The sequence below is a fragment of the Eschscholzia californica genome, unplaced genomic scaffold, assembly GCF_041429995.1.
Source record: "Eschscholzia californica isolate CP2 unplaced genomic scaffold, dmEscCali1.0.p SCAF_2, whole genome shotgun sequence".
NCBI lineage: Eukaryota > Viridiplantae > Streptophyta > Magnoliopsida > Ranunculales > Papaveraceae > Eschscholzia > Eschscholzia californica.
The window spans coordinates 31,136,487-31,157,372 of NW_028238309.1; the positions used below are offsets into that span (position 1 = coordinate 31,136,487).

Consider the following 20,886-nt stretch of genomic DNA (forward strand, 5'->3'; position numbering starts at 1 on the left):
GGCTCATCAACCCTCATCATGACGCTCGCGTTATCTCTCTTAATATTGCAAATGTTCTAGTTAAGCGTACTCTGATAGATAATGGTTCGTCCACTAATGTGCTTTTCTTGAATGTTTTGCAAGGTATGGGCTTGGATGAGTCTTGCATATGCCGACGCTCTACTGTTCTGGTAGGCTTTAGCGGAGAACAAAAACACACGTTGGGAGAAGCCACCCTTCCCGCATTCGCAGGAGGAGTCAACCTTAGCACTGTGTTCGTTGTACTGGACTGCCCTTCTGCCTATAATATCATACTTGGTAGGCCATGGATCCATAGCATGAGTGCAGTACCAGCTACGTTCTACCAAGTGCTCAGGATCCCAACTCCCTGGGGTGTTCGAGAGATCAGAGGGGAGTAGAGTACCTCAAGGAATTGCTACAAAAACGCAATGAAATCCCCGAAGTCAGCCTTATAGCAATTACAGAAGGAGAAACTCAGTAGCACCGATCCAGACTTCCCAGGTATGGAAGAGCTTGATGAAGTCCAGATCCACCCAGACTTCCCGGATCATAAAGTACAGATTGGCTCTAAGCTCAATCCTACCCTACGGAGCAAGCTCGTCGAGTTCCTCACAGCCCACCATGATTGCTTGCCTGGTCTCATGCTGACATGACTGGAATCGACCCCGAGGTAATGGTACATAAATTGCAGGTAGATCCTAGCCATCCTCCAGTAAGACAGAAGCGTAGAAAATTTCCTCCAGAACGCAACAGGATAATAAATGAGGAAGTTCAGAAGCTGATCGAAGCTGGGTCTATCCGAGAAGTCAACTACCCCGACTGGTTGGCCAACGTAGTCGTGGTGAAGACGAAAAATGGGAAATGGAGAGTCTGTATTGACGTCACAGACTTAAACTAAGCTTGTCCCAAGGATTCATTCCCCCCACCTCACATCGACATGCTTGACGTCGATGCCACTGCAGGCCACCAACTACTCAGCTTTATGGACGCATTCTCTGGGTACAACCAGATACTGATTCACCCTGCAGACCAGGAAAAGACTGCCTTCATCACAGAAAGAGGCATCTTCTGCTACAAAGTCATGTCGTTCGGGTTGAAGAACGCAGGGCGACCTACCAGAGACTGGTAAACAAAATGTTTGCAGGCATGCTGGGGGACACCATGGAAGTCTACATCGACGACATGCTAGTCAAGTCTTGATGGCTGAAGAACATCTCAAGCAGGCTTTCGACGTGCTAGAAAGGTACAATATGAAACTTAATCCTACTAAGTGTTCCTTCGGTGTTTCTTCAGGGAAGTTCTTGGTTTACATGGTGACTCACAGAGGAGTAGAGGCCAACCCAGACCAGATCCAGTCAGTGATGAACATCCCTTCTCCCACATGCATCAAAGATGTGCAGAAACTAGCTCGTCGAGTGGCAGCACTCAGTCGTTTTACCTCACGTTCCTCTGAAAAATGCCACCATTTCTTATCTACCTTAAGGAAGGCCAAAGAATTTGCATGGACTCCAGCATGCGAAGAAGCACTCCAGCAACTGAAGGAGTACCTGACCTCTCCACCTTTGCTATCCAAGCCTCAAGAGGGAGAAAAATTGTATGTCTACCTAGCAGTCTCTGAAACAGCAGTAAGTGCAGTATTAGTACGGGAAGAACAAGGTAAGAAACTACCCGTCTATTATGTTAGCAAGTCCCTGCTTGATGCAGAGACCCGTTATAGCCAGCTAGAAAAGCTTGCACTGGCCTTAGTAATGGCTTCCAGGAAGCTAAGACCCTATTTCCAGTGCCACCCGATAGTCGTAGATACTACATTTCCATTAAAGAATGTACTTCACAAACCAGAACTATCTGGTAGACTGACCAAGTGGGCAGTCGAATTAAGAGAGCATGATATTTCCTACCAGCCTCGTACTGCGATTAAGTCCCAAGTGTTGGCTGACTTCATAGCCGACTTCACACCTAGTACTCTAATTCAAGCCGAGAAGGAGTTATTGTGTCTTGCAGAGCAGAAAAAGCTGAAATGGACCCTGTCAATTGATGGCTCCAGTAACATGAATGGGGTCGGGCTAGGGTTAGTCCTCCAATCCCCTGAGGGAGACCAAATTCAGCGTGCCGTCAGATGTGAGTTCAAAGCCACAAACAACGAAGCAGAGTACGAATCACTGATCGTCGGGCTAGCTCTCGCCAAAGAAATGGGTATCCGAAGGCTAGAAATAAAGTCAGATTCCCAACTGATAGTCAATCAGACGCAAGGAGCATACTCGACCAAAGATGCCAGGATGACTGCTTACCTAGCCAAGGTAACTTCGAAGAGGTCAACATAACACAGGTACCCAGACTGGAGAATGGACACGCCGATGCCCCAGCCAATCTGGGCTCATCGATTCCAGCCAAGTGAGAGCAGTCAATCCCACTAGTTACCCTCCAGTGGCCAGCTACATGGAAAAATCCTGCCCTGGAGGTAACAAGTGTAAACTCCACCGACAATTGGATGACACCAATAATAAGTTATCTGACCACTGACGAGCTACCAGAAGACAAGAATGAATCTCGTAGAAGGCAGCCAGGTTCACCATGTTGGAAGGTCAACTACTCAAAAGGTCCTACTCTGGACCCTATCTCAAATGTGTCACTCCAGAGGAAGCTAAGTCCGTGCTAGCCGAGCTTCATGAAGGAAAATGTGGCAACCTCTCAGGAAGTCGTAGTCTAGCCAGTCGAGTCCTAACAGCCGGCTACTATTGGCCTACCATGCGAGCAGATTCTATAAATCACGTCAGAAATTGCGATAGTTGCCAGAGGTTTGCCAGCTCCTCCCATTTACCTCCAGAAAAACTCAACTCCATACTCTCACCATGGCCGTTCATAAAGTGGGGTATGGACATCGTGGGAAAACTACCCACTGCTCCAGGGCAGAGAGTTTACATGCTAGCCGTGACAGACTACTTCACCAAGTGGATCGAGGCTGAGGCATTCCACCAGGTCAGAGATCGCGAGGTAAAGAATTTTATTTGGAAAAATATTATTTGTAGGTTCGGGGTACCCAAGGAGATCGTTACCGACCACGGTTCCCAGTTCATCAGTTTCGACTTCCAGGACTTCTGCAAGGGATGAGGAATCAAGCTTAGCTTCTCTATCCCACGTTACCCTCAATCTAATGGACAAGCAGAGTCTTCTAATAAGACCATCATGAAAACTATGAAGAAGAGACTCAAAAAAGCTAAAGGGGCTTGGGCAGACGAGTTGTCAGGGGTTCTCTGGTCGTATCGAGCTACTGCTAGAACCCCAACTGGCGAGACTCCTTTCTCCCTAGTCTACGGTTCCGAAGCGGTCATACCAGTGGCAGCCGGAGTACCATCAGTACGTTGTCAATGGACTGCAGAAGAGTCAAATTGGGAACAACTCAACCACAACATCGACACGGTCGACGAGTTTCGAGACATGGCAGTAATAAGGAATGCAGCATACCAACAAAAGGTAGCCCGTCATTACAACAGGAACATCAGGGCACGTACCTCCAAAGTAGGTGACTGGGTGCTTCGAAAGGTTTTTCAGAATACCAGAGAGGCTGGAGCAGACAAACTAGCCCCCAACTGGGAAGGCCCTTACCTAATCACCAGGGTGATAGGTCAGGGAGCATACAAGCTCCAAGCAAAAGATGGGCTCAATATTAACAACAGTTGGAACGCCACTCATCTAAAGTTGTACCACTTCTAAACCCTATCTCTTTACTTTACTTACCCCTTCCAATAACACTTGTACTGACTTAAGCATCGAAGAGTCGGTGGCCATGCCACCGACTACCCCTCTCATCCATTTTGTGACAGGATTCTTGACAATAAAGTGGGACACACCCCCATTAGACCAGCTGGTCTGCCAGCGTAGACATACACATCTGGTGAAGTTTTTTTTTTTTGCATTGATGAGCTAGGTTTAAAGGGCCATACCCTGAACAGCAAAAACAAAGCTAAAAAGCAACAAAGGAACTAAACAAGAAATCGCATCTATTAAGTCCATGACTTTCTCATTCTTATTCTACCCTCTCTATCTTCTTTGATAATCTTCTCTAATTCAGGAGGCATGCTATTAGCATCCAGAATTAACTCAGCAGCAGGCTTCATCTTAGCCAGGAAGTCAGCACTCTGATTCACTTCCCTAACAACATGCTTCACATGACATTCCTTGAAACCCAACCCACAGCTTCTTAATGCTCATCCACACAGGCCAAGCTACCCAAGGAGGCAACTTCTCAAAATCAGAAAGCAAAGAGACCACAGCCATAGAATCAGTTGCCACCCACACATAATCACTATGCACTTGCTTAGCCAACCTCAGCCCCAACTCAACTCCTTGAAGCTCATGACCAGGGATGGTAGCAGGGGCAGCAGTAGCAGCTCCCATGAGAAGAGCAGCACCATCTGGTGAAGTTGGTTCAACTCCCAGACCAAGGAGCACAAGGGCAGTTGTAACTCCAGTATAACTCGGTAGCATACGACATGCCTACACCGAACCCCTCAAAGGGGAACAGGGAGTACCATATATTCTTATTTCCTCTGTCCATTTTTTATTCTCTCCTCAGATCATTACTGACTTGGGCGTCGGAGGGTCGATGGCAATGCCATCGACCACCTCTTCTTTTCTATACAGGTTGGCTATCCAACGGTAGACATGGGCAAGCTGGAAACAAAACACTCTTCTCCCACCTTGCAACATCAACAAGGATGACAACCTAAGACCAGAACAAGCCTAGTCCGACCTTTAACCTGAGGGAGAGTAACACATGCCCTTACCTCCTTTGTATAATTTTTTTTTGTCATCTCAGAACGTTGCTAACTCGAGTTTCCGAAGGTCGATGGCATCGCCATCGACCACCCCTCATTTCAGTGTGCAGGCTGGCTATCTAACAGCAGACTTGGACAAGATGGGGAAGGATGCCCTTCCCCCATCCTACGATGTCAACCAGGATAGCAACTTAAGACTAGAACATGCCTAGTCCAACACTTTGCCCAAGGGAGAGTAACACATACCTCTACCTTCTTTGTCTATTTTTTGTCAGCATCTCAAAAACCTACTAACTCGAGTTTCCGAAGGTCGGTGGCATTGCCATCGACCACCCCTCATTTCAGTATGCATGGTCGACAATCTAATGGCAAATTTGGACAAGCTGGAAAAGGACAACCTTCTCCCATCCTACGACGCCAACGAGAATGACAACCTAAGTCCAGAGCAAACTAACTCTACACTTAGGCTGGGGGGACAATAGACGGCAAAACAGTTCACACAGACAATTGGACACCTCTGCCCAGATGACGCTTCCCCATTGGCATGCATATCCCTGTCCGGGTCGGAGTAATACAAAGCAAAGCGGAGGGCACAACCTACCCTCTACTCAACAAGACATACAACGTCGATCAACAAGTCCACCGAAGTCTAACAAAGCGCGCGCAACCGACGACTCAGGCTACCCCGACGTATGCCTCTCCTTACCCCCTCAAACTACGGGGAACCAGGAATAAAGCGTCGCCCTAGGCTGCCCTAGCGCACCACTCTTTGTCCTACTACATTGTCTTTCTTTCTATTCAATTTCTGTACTCAATGATTCAAGAATTCACAAGACATCAATAAAGCATAGTTAAAGCAACAAACATCATTTGTCAAAGGAACCCCAAAAGTTTGAATAACAAGGGGAGTCACCCCAGAAAAAGTCTAACACGCCCCGTGGGCAACCAAATACGTCGCAGTCTTACAAACTATTAATTAGAGTACAAACTAGCACAATATAAAGTACTCGAGTAGTCCTGACATAGCCCCATGGGCAAACAAAAGAAAGTAAATCTAACTACCGCTCGGTAGGAGAAGCTTGAGCCTGCTGTGCCTCTTCAATCGCCCTATCCTCTGCCTCCTGTTGGTCAAGAAGCGCAATCGTGCCAGCCGTGTCCCACTCAGTAAGATGCCTCCCCGACACATACTCCCGCATAAGCGTGCCCCTGGCATGTATTTGCACCCGCGCCCCGTGATCTTCAACCGCCTCATCGAACTCGTCTGTTTTCACCTTCAACTTGCCTTTGAACTCTTCAGCAAGACGACCTCGCTCCTTGGCAAGACGAGTCTGCTCAGCAAGGCGAGATTTCTCCTCAACGAGAAGATGTTCTGCGTAGTATTTCTGCTTCCACTCAGTAATTTGCTGGTCTTGAAGATCTCTAGCAGAACCTATGCCAGACAAAGCCTGCAACGGAAGCACATAGAAACACAACGTTAGATAACAAATCAACACGAGGAATGCTGAACACCCCTAAGTAAGAAAGAAGGAATACAAACCCAATAAGCCTGGGTCATAGACCAGTCCATGGTCCCGCCATACCCTATCTTCGTAAAGCCTGGCCTGTCCTCCTCCATGAGCAAGTGAGGGACTACCTGTGGCACGAAACAAGGATTGCGAAGCACTGACGATGATGAAGGCACCTCGAAATGCACCACACTGCTACTGCTACCCGTCGAGGGAGCCACGGTCATAGGCAGCGGCTTAGCACTTACAACAGAAGGGGAAGGAGCGACAGAAGGCCTCAGGCGGATACGTAGAGGATGAGGAGGCGACACTTCTGTACCTGCGGCAGCTGCTCCTCTAGCAACAGCAACTTCGGCATACGATATCTCTTCTTCGGCATAACGTCCTCTGAAGGAGAGTAAGCCCATACTACTTTAAAAACACCAAAGGCAAGAAAACGAAACAACGAAATGCAAGGAGGATAAAGCGCATACCAAGGGTCACTTCGTCAACTCTCTTATGGCCAAGTATGACCTCCCAATGCCTCTCGATAGGGCTAAGAGTCAGGCAGAAGTCGAAATGCCTAACAACGTCCCATGCTACAAAGTCGATTTCGTTCCCTTGCCCGCTATCTACATGAACTAACACGGTTAGACCAAGTAAGGCAGGAAACGGCAAAACTCACGCAACACCGACAAACAAACAATAAATATCACTCACTAGCAAGTCTCCATCCCGGAGGCATCCACGACACATCATGCCCACCAAACAAGTTGGGACCCTTTGCGAAGAAGTACCGGTCGTACCGTCGCCTCTCGCTGGTAGGCAAGCCTGTCACCACATGGGTCCTACCATCTCGGATGCAAAACTGATACCGACCCTTATCAAGTTTCAGGAGGTAGAATGCAGATACATCCTCTCCATGCAATATCCTACCGGACCCAGCCAACTGGTCGAGACACAGCAGAACCCTCCAAGCATTGGGCATCAGCTGGGATGGGTGAATCTCGAACCGTCTAGCGATGTCATACACCAAGGTAGGGATTGGGAGCTGGAGGCCACTTTCGAAGCTATGCTCGTATAGGGCAACCCAACCTGGTATATCACCGTCTACCAATTCAGACAACCCAGGTGCTCTAAGCTTCACATCTTTAGGTATCTGGTATTTCTTCCTGATTTTCTTCAAACAGGTGTCGGTAATAGCAGATGGAAGGTTTATCAACACAGGCCCCCCAGCAGGAACTGTGTTTCTACTTCCAGGTTTTCTATTATGGTGAATGGGAGTTCTTTTGGCTATTTCAGGGGGAAGAGGGGCTTGAGACAGGGGTGTCCTATGTCTCCTTACCTTTTTGTGATGGTTATGGAGGTCCTTAATGTTTTCCTGCTGCAGAAGGTTGGGGATGGTAGTTTTCATTTGCATCCTAAGTGTTCTAGTCCTATTATTACTCATCTTAGTTTTGCAGATGATCTTTTGGTCTTTCTTAAAGGGGATGTGGAGTCTGCTAATGCCTTGGCTGGTGCTTTGGAGAGCTTTACCTTATGCACTGGATTGAAAGCTAATCACATGAAGAGCTCTATCTTTGCTGGTGGTGTGGATGCTGGCACCCTTGAGGTTATCAAGGTTGTGTTGGGTTTTGATGTAGCTGCCTTGCCAGTTAGATATCTTGGAGTTCCCTTGCTCTCTTCTAGATTGACCTATGCTGACTGCCAGCCCTTGCTTGATAGGGTGCTTAAGAAGGTACAATCTTGGAAATCTAAATTCCTTTCATATGCTGGTAGAGTTACCCTCATTACTTCTGTTATCAATGGCATGGTTATGTTTTGGATTAGTTCTTTTGTTTTGCCTAAGAGGGTCTTTCAAGAGCTTTCCTCTATCATTCATAACTTTCTTTGGGCTGGTACTGATTTGAAAGCTAAGAGGGCTACTGTTAGTAGGAATGTGGTGTGTCTGCCCTGTAAAGAAGGTGGTTTGAACCTTAGGGATTTATTGACTCTTAATACTGCTGCTACCCTGAGACATATATGGGAGTTGTTCATTGGTAAGGATACTTTGTGGGTTTCCTGGGTTAAGGCCAATTTGATTTCAGGGAATGACTTTTGGGTCATGAAGGTTCCTCAGGACTCTTCATGGAGTTGGAGATGTATATTGAATTGCAGAGAACAAGGTCTTAACCTTGCCAAGGTTCTTATAGGCAATGGTAAGAGCACTGATTTCTGGTTTGATGTGTGGCACCCCTTGGGTGTTCTTTATTCTTTCTTGGACCCTTTCTTTAGGCTTGATAGCAGGCTTAATGCTTCAGCTAAGGTCAGTGTCTGTATCTCTAATGGTGAATGGGCTGTTCCTCATATGCTTCAAGGAGCTTTGGTTGAGATTTTGGATAGATTACCTGAGGTGGGTATTCAGGCTGGTTTTGATGATGAAAGGGTGTGGACAGCTAGTAAATCTGGCATCTTTACTCTTAAAGAAACTTATGAGGCCATTAGAAGAAAAGAAGAAGTTGTTTCTTGGAGTGATATTGTGTGGTTTTCTCATAACATACCTAGGCAAAGTTTTATCACCTGGGTAGCTATGAGAAGGGCCTTGAAGACCAAGGATAAGCTTCACAAGTGGGGTGTTATTCCTGACAATACTTGTGTACTATGTGCTTGTTATGTGGAGGATGATTTTCATCTTCTTTTCTCTTGCAGCTTTTCTTGTGTTGTTTGGAAATCTATTTTGGAACTTCTTGCTGTTTCTAAGATATCTAAGTCTGATTGGACTCAAGAAGTGGCCTGGTTAGTCAAGCTATTTGCTGGTAAGGATATAGTTGCTCTTGTTGGTAAATTGGCCTTTAATGCCTATGTATATCATATTTGGCTTGAGAGGAATAGGAGGGTCTTTACTGGTAAAGCTGAATCAGAGAGGGAAGTCTTGAGGAGAATTGTAGCAGATATCAGGATGAAGTGTTCTGGGTTGAAGGTTAAGGCCAAAGAGAATCAGAGGAGCAGGAGGGTTGCTCTCAACTTTAATCTAACTTTTGAGTCTGCTGTTGCTGCTGTTACATTGTGTGAATGGAAAAAGCCTGCTGTTGGGTTTGTTATGCTCAATGTTGATGGCTCCTTTTGCAGGGATTCGGCAGGTTATGGTTGTGTTATGAGGGACCATAGAGGTCAGGTACTTGCTGCTGCTCATGGTGTTGCTGATCCTGTGTCTGTAGTGCACCATGAGCTTCAGGGGGTGGAAAGAGGGCTCCTGCTAGCTGTTAAGTATGGCTGTGATAAGTTGGTTGTTGCTACTGATTCAAAGATGGTGTATCATCTGCTTACTAACAGTAACTTGGCTCCTCCATGGCAGTCAAAGTTTTTGGTTGCTAAGATTAAGAAATTGATGGGGCAGCTGACTTATTGTAGCATTATTCATGTATTTCGTGAGACTAACCAGGTTGCTGATTGGCTGGCTAGTCATAGACCTATTCATGGGGATGAGGAGCTTGGTCCTTTAGACCTTGGTATGGAGCTTCAGAGATTGATCATGGAGGAGCAGCAGGGAGCTGTGCGCTAAAGAGTGAGATAGGTTGCTGTTCTGTTGCTGGTTACTTCTTTTTGGTTGCTGGTCTATTTTGCTTTGTTGGTTTTGTGAGTTTGTGTGCTGTTAGGTCTGTCTAATAGCTTTGATTTTTGGCTGTTTTGAGTCTCATTATAGTTGTTATAATGAGGGATGATTGTTTTGATCTTTTAGTTCAATAAATGGGTCAGGGTCCCTTAATCCCTACTGATTTCTGCAAAAAAAAAAAAAAAAAAAAAAAAACACAGGCCCCCCAGCAGGAACACGCGAGCTAACTCCGTCTTGTGCCGAAGCCTCAGCGTACCCACTAGAATAGTCGTCTACCCGTTCGTCCATCCTATGGAGCACACGTCTGAGTAAGAATAAGGTACTCCTACCAAGGATCTAGCCTAGCCCTCGCGGTTGCGACAACAAAGTCCTACCCTAGCTAACATGGCAACTACAAGCCTAGCATGATTCTACCCTGTTGTTACACATTTTCCGCCTAGCGTGATTCTACCCCGCCACCACACATTTTCTGCCATGGATATGTTAAGTTCACTACACTAACAGAGCATTCAGAGAACATAATTTGGCTGAATCCTACGCCTACTACAAGAGTAAAACAAGGCAAGCATATGGCTACCCTAGCCCACATAGTCATGGTAAGAAGTCTCTACCCTAGCTTACATGGCTACCACAAGCCATGATTATACCCCGTCGCTACACATTTTCTGGCATGCATATGTCAAGTTCACTATACTAACATGGCAAGCAAGAAACATAATTTGGTGGAACCTTACACTAACATAAGATCAAAATGTGGAAAACATGCTACAATTGTTGTTGGGAAAGATCGAAATATAAGTATTTTTTCCAACATACGAAGAACGCGAAGAACACTGAAGAAAGATTCGAAGATTATGATTATGGAGCTCATGGGTTTTCCTCCTAAGTTTAGACAATGGGTTTTTACTTGTATTTCTACCTCTAGATTCTCTATTATGGTCAATGGTAGCTCTTATGGATATTTTAAGGGCAGAAGAGGGTTGAGACAAGGCTGTCCCATGTCACCCTACCTCTTTGTCCTTGTCATGGAGGTGTTTAATGTGCTTTTGGTAAAGATGGTGGATGGGCGAAGGTTTGGCCTGCACCCTAAATGCACACAGCCTCTTATTACCCATTTGGCTTTTGCTGATGATTTGTTAGTGTTTGCTAGAGGTGATTTGAATTCTGCCTTGGCTCTTAAGGAGACTCTTTTTTTTTTGCATTGATGAGAAGGGATTTTAGGGCCCAGACCCAAACATAGAAACAAGCAAAAAGCAACAAGAAAACAAAAAAACAATTTAAACAATCAAGCCCAAAACTTTCTCAACCTCACTCTGCCCCCCTTATCCTCCATAACTACCTTGCTCAAATCAGGAGGTAACTTAGTAGGATCAAACTCAACTTCACCAAGAGGCTGCATCTTAGCAAGGAGATCAGTTGCCTGGTTGACTTCCCTGTAAACATGCTTAACACAACATCAATGAAGAGATAGCCAGAGCCTCTTAATTGACAACCACACAGACCAAGCATTCCATGGAGGAAGATTCTCAAAGCTAGAAAGAAGTAAAAAGACAGCCATGGAATCTGTAGCAATCATGACCTTCTCAAATTTATAGGCCTTAGCCAATCTCAGCCCCATCTCCACACCCTGAAGCTCATGAACCAAAACAGAAATGCCAGGACTAGAGCCAGCCCCCAAAGCCACCACAGCACCATCTGCATCCCTAAGAATAGCACCATAGCCAGCAACATCTCTAGCTAAGGAGCCATCTGAACTAAGGAGAACCCATCCATGAGGAGGAGGAACCCACTTGCAGCCTCTGAATTTGGGTCTAAACAGGACCACATTAAGATTCCAGCTTGAAACAAGAGTGAAGTTTTGTACATTATCCTCCAACCTACCTTTCTATGCTGCCATCTTAAGCTAAACCTCATCAATGATCAAAAAGAAGACCACAGCAACAGTTCTAGCTTTGTTTCTAAAAAGTCTATTATTCCTTTCCTGCCAAATATGATAGAAGAAGCTACTCATAACAAGTCTGCCCATTCTAGCAACAAGAGAACCACCACTGAAATGGGCAACACACCAATCAATCTCAGCCTCAATAGAAGGAAAGGCTGTCTAATAAAACCCAAAGTAGCCAACAATTGGAGCCAAAGTTCCTGAGCATACTTACACTCAAAAAACATATGCAGGCCAGTTTCAATGAAACCACCACAAATGCCACAATTAAGTTCCACATTCATTCCCCAAGAGTGTAACTTTTCCCTGGTCTTGAGCCCTCCATTCAACACAAGCCAAGTGATGAAACAGTGCTTAGGAATGCACTGAGGAGCCCACAACAACTTACTCCAACCCACCTCCTGGCTCCTATGCCAGAGGGCCTCATAAGTATCTTTGAGAGAATAAATCCCTCTAGAGTTCACCCTCCAAACAACCTTGTCCTGATCAGCAACCAGCAAATGGACCTCAGGGAGTCTAGAGAAGACAGTAGGTAACTCATAATATAAAAATTCAAGGACAAACCATTCCCCATCTCTAATAAACCCAGAAACCTTGGCATCCAAATGCAAAAAGGAACTATATCTGAACTGAGGTCCAAACAGGTCAATAAGGGGGCCAAGGGGATGCCAAGAATCTGTCCAGACAACTATAGTAACGTTATACGGGCTGAAACAGCAATGCTCCGACAACGTGCTAAAGTTGAATGGCTCACTCTCGATGACAGCAATACAGCTTATTTCCACAACTCTATTAAGGAGCGGAAGTCACGGAACACTATCACTCGACTCACCAGAGAAGATGGTTCGGTGGCTGAGGATCCAGTGGAAATAGCCAATATGTGTGTGGATTTCTATCGGGACTTATTCGGTCGGGATGATGAGGACAATGAAGCATTAGATCACATATCTAATGTGGAGTTCTCACGCCCGCTGACGGAAGCTGAAGGAGCTCTTCTTACTCTGAGGGTGACCAGAGATGAAATATATGCTGCTTTGCAAACTATCGGTTCTGATCGATCGCCGGGGCTGGATGGGTTCTCTTCTCACTTTTTTAAGGCGTGTTGGTCGATCGTGGGAGATGACTTTGTGGAGGCTATTCAGAACTTCTTCAGCTCTGGGAAACTTCTTAAAGAGGTAAACTCTACTTTTGTGACTCTTATTCCTAAAATCGATAATGCTTCTTCAGTTTCAGACTTTAGACCTATATCTTGTTGCAATGTGTTGTATAAATGCATTACCAAGATACTCACTATACGACTGAAAGGAGTTATTTATTCGATGATTAGTCCGAACCAGTCAGCATCTATTTCTAGCCGTACCATTCAGGACAATATCATGTTAGCCCATGAGATTGGCCGGAATTACCATCGACCCATATGTCCAGCTCAGTGTACGGTTAAGATTGACCTTAAGAAGGCATATGACACAGTCCGTTGGTCTTCACTATTCTCAGTCCTCGGTAAGTTTCATTTTCCAAGGATATTTATAGAATGGATACAGGCTTCTGTTACTACGTCTAAGTTCTCTATTCTGGTCAACGGTGAAGCCCATGGTTATTTTGATGGGAAACGGGGCTTACGGCAAGGCTGTCCGATATCTCCATATTTGTTTGTTTTAATGATGGAGGTATTCGCGGTTCTTATTGATCGAGAGGAAAGGGCAGGTCGGTTCCTGTTACACCCTCAGTGTCTAGTCCCGAAGGTTACTCACCTTTGTTTTGCAGACGACCTCATGGTTTTCTTTCGAGGAGACACGGGTTCGGCTCAAGCTCTAAAAGGTGTGCTAACTGGTTTTCATCGGGCAACGGGGTTGCAGGCCAACGTGCTTAAGAGTACTATCTTCTTTGCTGGTCTTTCGGCTCAAGGTCAGAGTGATATCACCACTATCCTGGAATTTGGTACTGGTTCTCTGCCTATTCGATACCTGGGATTGCCCCTCATATCTTCTCGTCTTACCTATAGTCATTGCATCCCGTTAATCGATAAAATCAAGGGACGAATCCAATCTTGGAAGAGTCGCTTCTTATCGTTTGCGGGGCGTGTCCTTCTCATTAAGGTGGTTTTGAACAGCATGTTGCTATATTGGGCAGCGGTGTTTGTTATTCCCAAAAGGGTTATGAACGACATCAACTCCATCTTCAGTAAGTTCCTTTGGTCAGGTGCTGATATGGGGTGTAAGAGGGCTCCCATTGGTTGGGAAAACTTATGTTACCCAACTGACGAAGGAGGGCTTGGATTTCGCAATATCGAGATGCTCTTCGAAGCGTCAAACCTTCGTCATATATGGGATCTGGTTAGTGGTAAGACGACCTTGTGGGCTGAATGGGTGAGAAATAATCTCATCAAAGAACAACACTTCTGGACTTTATCGGCTTCGAGTAGAAGTTCGTGGTGTTGGCGTCGGATTCTAGCCAGCAGGCCGACAGCTCAGAGACTCATTTGTACCTCTTTGGGGGATGGTCATAATACCAAATTCTGGACCGATTTATGGCATCCTCGCGGTCTTCTACTTGATGCTTTTGAGGAGACACACAGATATGATTCTCACCTTAATTTGGATGCCCGGGTTTCTCAGTTTATTGGGCGTCAGGTTGGGTCTTCCCTACTCATGTTGCAGCCATGCTAGGGACTATCGCAGTCGAGGCTAGGGAGGTTGTGGTAGATAGTACTCTCAGAGATGAGGTGATCTGGATGCCTAGCCATAATGGAGAGTTTACTCTCAAGGAGACGTATGAAGCAATTCGACCTAGAGGAACTCGATTGAGTTGGACCTCATTAGTATGGTCACCGGGTGGTATACCCAAACATTGCTTTATCACGTGGCTTACTTTTCGAAGACGCCTCAAAACTAGATCGCTTTTGGCTAGTTGGGGTATGGTTATAGACACTACGTGTGTTTTCTGTGGGGGAGATGAAGAAACGGATTTCCACTTATACTTTGGTTGTTCGGTCACAAAGATTATTTGGGAATCGCTATTACTCAAGATGGGTTTTCAGAGAGTATGTGCCGCTGATTGGGAAGGGGAGCTACAGTGGTGTATCAATCACTTTGGTGGGCTCTCTATCGCTGCCCGAGTGGGTCGTTTGCTTCTAAATGCCTATGTCTATCATATTTGGAAGGAGCGGAAAAACAGGGTATTTAGAAGTAATGTCATGTCACTGGGGCTGATTATACACACTATCTGTGATGAAGTGAGGATCAAGCTGAACACCGTTACCAAATGGTTTGAAGATACAGAGGAGAATCGGAGAACCATTGATCGCTGGAATCTTATCATCTCTCTCCAAAAGCCAGTCTACACTCCATGTAAATGGACTCGGCCGACGGTAGGAAGATATATGATTAATACTGATGGTGCACTGAACGAGGTGGAAGCGGGGTATGGGGCCATTATTCGAGATTCGGAGGGGATTGTTGTCAGAGCAGCCACAGGTCAGGTTGATGGAGAGACTATCTTCATACACGAGCTGCAAGGTGTTGAGTTGGGATTGGAGTTAGCACTTAGTGCCGGACTGCAAGACGTTGAACTTGGTTTTGACTCGATGAATATCAAGTTACTTATTGCAAAACCACATCAGAGATTACCATGGAGGGCAAGGCGTTCGTGGAAGAGAGTTCAGAGGCTTCGGAGCCAATTTCGAAGTTTTCGGGTTTTTCATGTCTATAGAGAAGCCAATCAGGCTGCTGATTTCTTGTCGAAGATGAAGCTTGGACCGGGTGTAACTCACTTGAATATTAGTCAACTACCGGCGGAATTAGTCAATATTGTTAATGCGGACTCGAGAGGAACAGTGCGGATGAGGAAAGGGTGGGGCTAATGATTTGATGTAATTTTGATTTCTTTGCTGTTTTTTGAATTCTTATTCCTTTGTATTCGGTTCGGGCACCTCCCGCTTATCATTATCAAAAAAAAAAAAAAACTTTTGTGCACACTTCCTACCCTCAGAATCCTCCTCCAGCACCAAGAGCAATCTTGTGGAGCATCCATGAGCCAGAAATTATGCTGCTTTATGAGATTATGTTGAATCCATCTCACCCAAACTCTTTATGGGTGACAATATCCCAAATGTGTCTTAAGTTGAAGCCAGGTTGAGAGTCTCAAGGTCCCTGATTCCCAACCCACCCTCACCCTTGGCAAGGCACATGGTCTTCCACTTGACTGTCTTCCTTTTGGAGCTTAATTCAATTCCAGTCCATATGAACTTATTGAGGATGCTGTTAATTTCCTTATACACCCTCTTAGGTAAAACAAACACAGACATCCAATAAATGAGCATACTGTTAAGCACAACATTAACAAGAAGCGTATGACACAGTCCGTTGGTCTTCACTACTCTTGGTCCTTGGTAAGTTCCATTTTCCAAGCATATTTATAGAATGGATACGGGCTTGTGTTACTACGTCCAAGTTCTCTATTCTGGTCAACGGTGAAGCCCATGGTTACTTTGATGGGATACGGGGTTTACGGCAAGGCTGTCCGATATCCCCATATTTGTTTGTTTTAATGATGGAGGTTTTCGCGGTCCTCATTGATCGAGAGGAAAGAGCAGGTCGGTTTCTGCTCCACCCCCAGTGTCTAGTCCCGAAGGTTACTCATCTTTGTTTTGCCGATGACCTCATGGTCTTCTTTCGAGGAGACATGGGTTCGGCTCAATCTCTAAACGATGTGCTAACTGGTTTTCATCGGGCGACGGGGTTACAGGCCAATGTGCTCAAGAGTACCATCTTCTTTGCTGGTCTTTCGGCTCAACGTCAGAGTGATATCACCACCATCCTGGAATTCAGTACTGGTTATCTGCCTATTCGATACTTGGGATTACCTCTTATATCGTCTCGTCTTACCTATAGTCATTGCATCCCGCTAATTGATAAAATCAAGAGACGAATCCAATCTTGGAAGAGTCGCTTTTTATCATTTGCGGGGCGTGTTCTTCTCATTAAGGTGGTTTTGAACAGCATGTTACTATATTGGGCAGCGGTGTTTGTTATTCCCAAAAGGGTTATGAACGACATCAACTTTATCTTTAGTAAGTTCCTCTGGTCAGGTGCTGATATGGGGTGTAAGAGAGCTCCTATTGGCTGGGAAAGCCTTTGTTACCCAACTGGTGAAGGGGGTCTCGGACTTCGTAATGTCGAGGTGCTGTTTGAGGCGTCTAACCTTCGCCATATATGGGATCTGGTTAGTGGTAAGACGACTTTGTGGGCTGATTGGGTGAGACATAATCTCATCAAAGATCAACACTTCTGGACTTTATCGGCTTCGAGTAGAAGTTCTTGGTGTTGGCGTCGGATTCTAGCCAGCAGACCGACAGCTCATCGACTCATTTGCACTTCTTTGGGGGATGGTCATGACACCAAATTTTGGACTGATTTATGGCATCCTCGTGGTCTTCTATTTGATGCTTTTGAGGAGACACATAGATATGATTCTCACCTTCATTTAGATGCCCGGGTTTCTCAGTTTATCGGGCAGTCAGGCTGGGCTTTCCCTAGGCATGTGGCAGCTATGTTAGGGACTATTGAGGTCGAGGCTAGAGAGGTGGTGGTAGATAGTACTCTAAGAGATGAGGTGATCTGGACGCCTAGCCAGAATGGAGAGTTTATTCTCAAAGAGACGTATGAAGCTATTCGACCTAGAGGAACTCGATTGAGCTGGACTTCATTAGTATGGTCACCGGGGGGTATACCCAAACATTGCTTCATCACATGGCTTGCTTTCCGACAACGCCTCAAAACCAGATCGCTTCTGGCTAGTTGGGGTATGGCTATAGACACTACTTGTGTATACTGTGGGGGGGATGAAGAAACGGTTTTCCACCTATTTTTTGGGTGTTCAGTCACAAAGATTATATGGGAATCGTTATTACTTAAGATGGGATTCCAGAGAGTATGTGCTGCAGATTGGGAAGGGGAGCTACAGTGGTGTATCAATCATTTTGGTGGGCTTTCTATCGCTGCCCGAGTGGGTCGTTTGCTTCTAAATGCCTATGTTTATCATATTTGGAAGGAGCGGAATAATAGGGTATTTAGAAGTAATGTCATGCCACCGGGGTTGATTATACACACTATTTGTGATGAAGTGAGGATCAAGTTGAATACCATTACCAAACAGTTTGAAGATACGGAGGAGAAGAATTGCTGCTTGGTCTGGTCACATTGAGGACAATGAGCAGAACTCTGCCTTAGCTAGCTCCTGGAATTTGAATGTGAATCTCTCTAGGCCTAAGCTCAGAGGTCATAAGTGGGAGGGACCACTTGAAGGATGGGTTCTCCTGAATACTGATGGATCCCTAGATGATAATACTGCTGGTTATGGTGCCATTATCAGAGATTCCAATGGTTCTGTTGTGGCTCTGGGAGCTGGGTCTTCTAATTCTAAGTCTATTTTTGTGATTGAATTATAGGGTGTGGAATTTGGTTTGAAATTAGCAAAGAAGCATCACTGTGAGCAGGTTCTTCTTGCAACAGATTCTATGACAGTGTACCAGCTATTGTCTAACTTTGATAAATTGCCCCCTTGGAATGCATGGCAGGTCTGGCTTAGCATTAAGAAGCTATGGGATTGTTTCAGTTCATGTCAGGTGAAGCATGTTGTTAGAGAAATCAATCAAGCAGCAGATTTTTTAGCCAAGAAGAGGCCTATTGATGAGATTGAGCTAGACCCTTCTGATTTGCCTCCTGATCTTAGCACTATTATTAGTGATGATAGGAGAGGAAGAGTGAGGCTGAGGAAACACTGGAAATGATTGTATAGTTTTTCTTTTTTGATCTTGGTTGTATTTTTGTTTCTTTTCTTGTCTAGGGTCTGGGCCCTTTAAACCCTGCTCATCTATGCAAAAAAAAAAAGATACGGAGGAGAATCGGAGAACCATTGATCGCTGGAATCTTACTATCTCTCTCCAAAAGCCGGTTTACACTCCATGCAAATGGACTCGGCCGACGGCAGGGAGATACATGATTAACACGGATGGTGCATTGAACGAGGTGGATGCGGGGTATGGAGCCATTATTCGAGACTCGGAGGGGACCGTTGTGAGAGCAGCCACAGGTCAGGTTGACGGACAGACTATTTTCATACATGAGCTACAGGGCGTTGAGTTGGGTTTGGAGTTAGCACTTAGTGTCGGATTGCAGGAAGTTGAACTTGGTCTTGACTCGATGAATATCAAGTTACTTCTTGCAAAACCACATCAGAAATTACCATGGAGGGCGAGGCGTTTGTGGAAGAGAGTTCAGAGGCTTCGAAGTCAATTTCGGAGTTTTCGAGTTTTTCATGTCTATAGAGAAGCCAATCAGGCTGCAGATTTCTTGTCAAAGATGAAGCTCGGACCGGGGGTGACTCACTTGAATATTAGTTAACTTCCGGTTGAATTAGTCAATATCGTTAATGCGGACTCTAGAGGGACAGTGAGAATGAGGAAAGGGTGGGGCTAATGAAATGATGTAATTTTGTTTTTTTTTTTGGCTGTCTTTTGATTTTATATTTCATTGTTCTCGGTTCGGGCATTTCCCGCTTATCATTATAAAAAAAAACATTAACAAGAAGCAATCTGCCAGCAAAGGAGAGATACCTAGCTTTCCATGACTGAACCCTGCTAGAAATCTTCTGAATCAGAGGGAGGCAATCAGTGTAAGCAAGCCTGGTAGAAAGAGAGGCAACCCAAGGTACCTAACAGGTAGGGATCCCTCTTGAAACCCCAGGATACTCATCAGCTCCAATTTGCAATCTTCCGTCATGCAAGCAAAAAACACAGAACTCTTCCTATTATTAGTAGACAGCCTAGTGCAAAGGAAAAATTCATGTAAGACCTCTCTAAGAGCAATAGCAGAAGCAATGTCACCCCTCATAAACACCATCAAATCATCTGCAAAGCAAAGATGGGTGACAACAGGTTTCTTACATCTAGGGTGGAGGTGAAAAGCACCAGAACTTTGCTTCCTAAGGAGAAGGACAACAAACACCTCCATCACCATCACAAAAAGATAAGGAGAAATGGGGCAGCCTTGTCTGAGCCCCTTCTTCCCTAAATCTGTTGCTTTCCATGAGCTTGAAGGTATTGCTGCTGGTCTTAGGATTGTTAGGGAGATGTGCCTCTCTGAGATTATTATTGCCACAGATTCTTCTGTTGCCTGTGCCTTGTTGAGTAATGTTGAGTTGAAGCCTCCTTGGAAGTTAGACTTTATTTGCAGGAAGATTAGGCATTTAATGGGGGAGTTTAAAACTTGTTCTGTTCAGCATGTGTATAGGGAAATTAATCAGGTTGCGGATTGGCTTTCAAAGCATGGGCCTGCTGACGGGGAGGAGATTCTTGGTCCAGGAGACATTGGAGAAGAGCTTGAGCAGCTAGATGAGGATGATAGGCTTGGTGTTATAAAGATAAGGACTAAATGATGTTAGGTGGTTTTGCTTTTCTCGTGACTCTTAGAACTTTTATGTATAGGTCTGTTGTTGCTTTGTTGAAGTTTTTTTGTTTTTGTTTGAGTAGGGGATTTGTCCCTACTGGTATTGGTTAGTTGGCTGTTGGCCTTTGTTTGTTCTGGGTCTGGCTCCCTTAGACTGCTGATCAATGCAAAAAAAAAAAAAGATTCGAAGATTACTACAAGATCTTCAAGTTTCTCTTTCCAAGCTTTCTTCTCCAGAAAGTCCTCTCCAAAGGCAACTCCAACAAGCACACTCAAACAACAAGGGTCCAAGACCCCTCATCCCCTTATATATTGAGTGGCAAAGTAAATTAAGCGGACCTTGTCGCCCGACACATCTCATTGCTACACGGCTCGTCTACAACCTTCAAAGGCGTTATGGACGAGATGCCGTCAAGAAGAGCAGACCTTGGCGGAGTAATTTCGCGAAAACTTAAGGTCGAATGAACAACAATGGTCGTCACGTGCCGAACCGACTTACTTGTCAAACCGAACCAAAGATTCGGGAACAAAAACTTTAGGTAACCCTTTTCTAGTATATATGTATCATATATATATACAAAAAAAATCGCAACAGGAGACTGCTCGGGACAGGGCAAGACGCGCCTGCCCTGCGCGTCCCAACAGGGCA

At 45.3% G+C, this 20,886-nt stretch overlaps 1 protein-coding gene across 1 annotated transcript; it reads left to right on the forward strand.

Moving 5' to 3' along the window:
• Positions 1 to 3,192: 3,192 nt before the first annotated feature.
• Positions 3,193 to 3,711, forward strand: LOC147557391 (uncharacterized). The gene has a single exon (XM_086658838.1). The coding sequence runs from the start codon at positions 3,193 to 3,195 to the stop codon at positions 3,709 to 3,711; it is 519 nt and encodes a 172-aa protein (XP_086514964.1).
• The last annotated feature ends 17,175 nt before the right edge of the window (positions 3,712 to 20,886 follow it).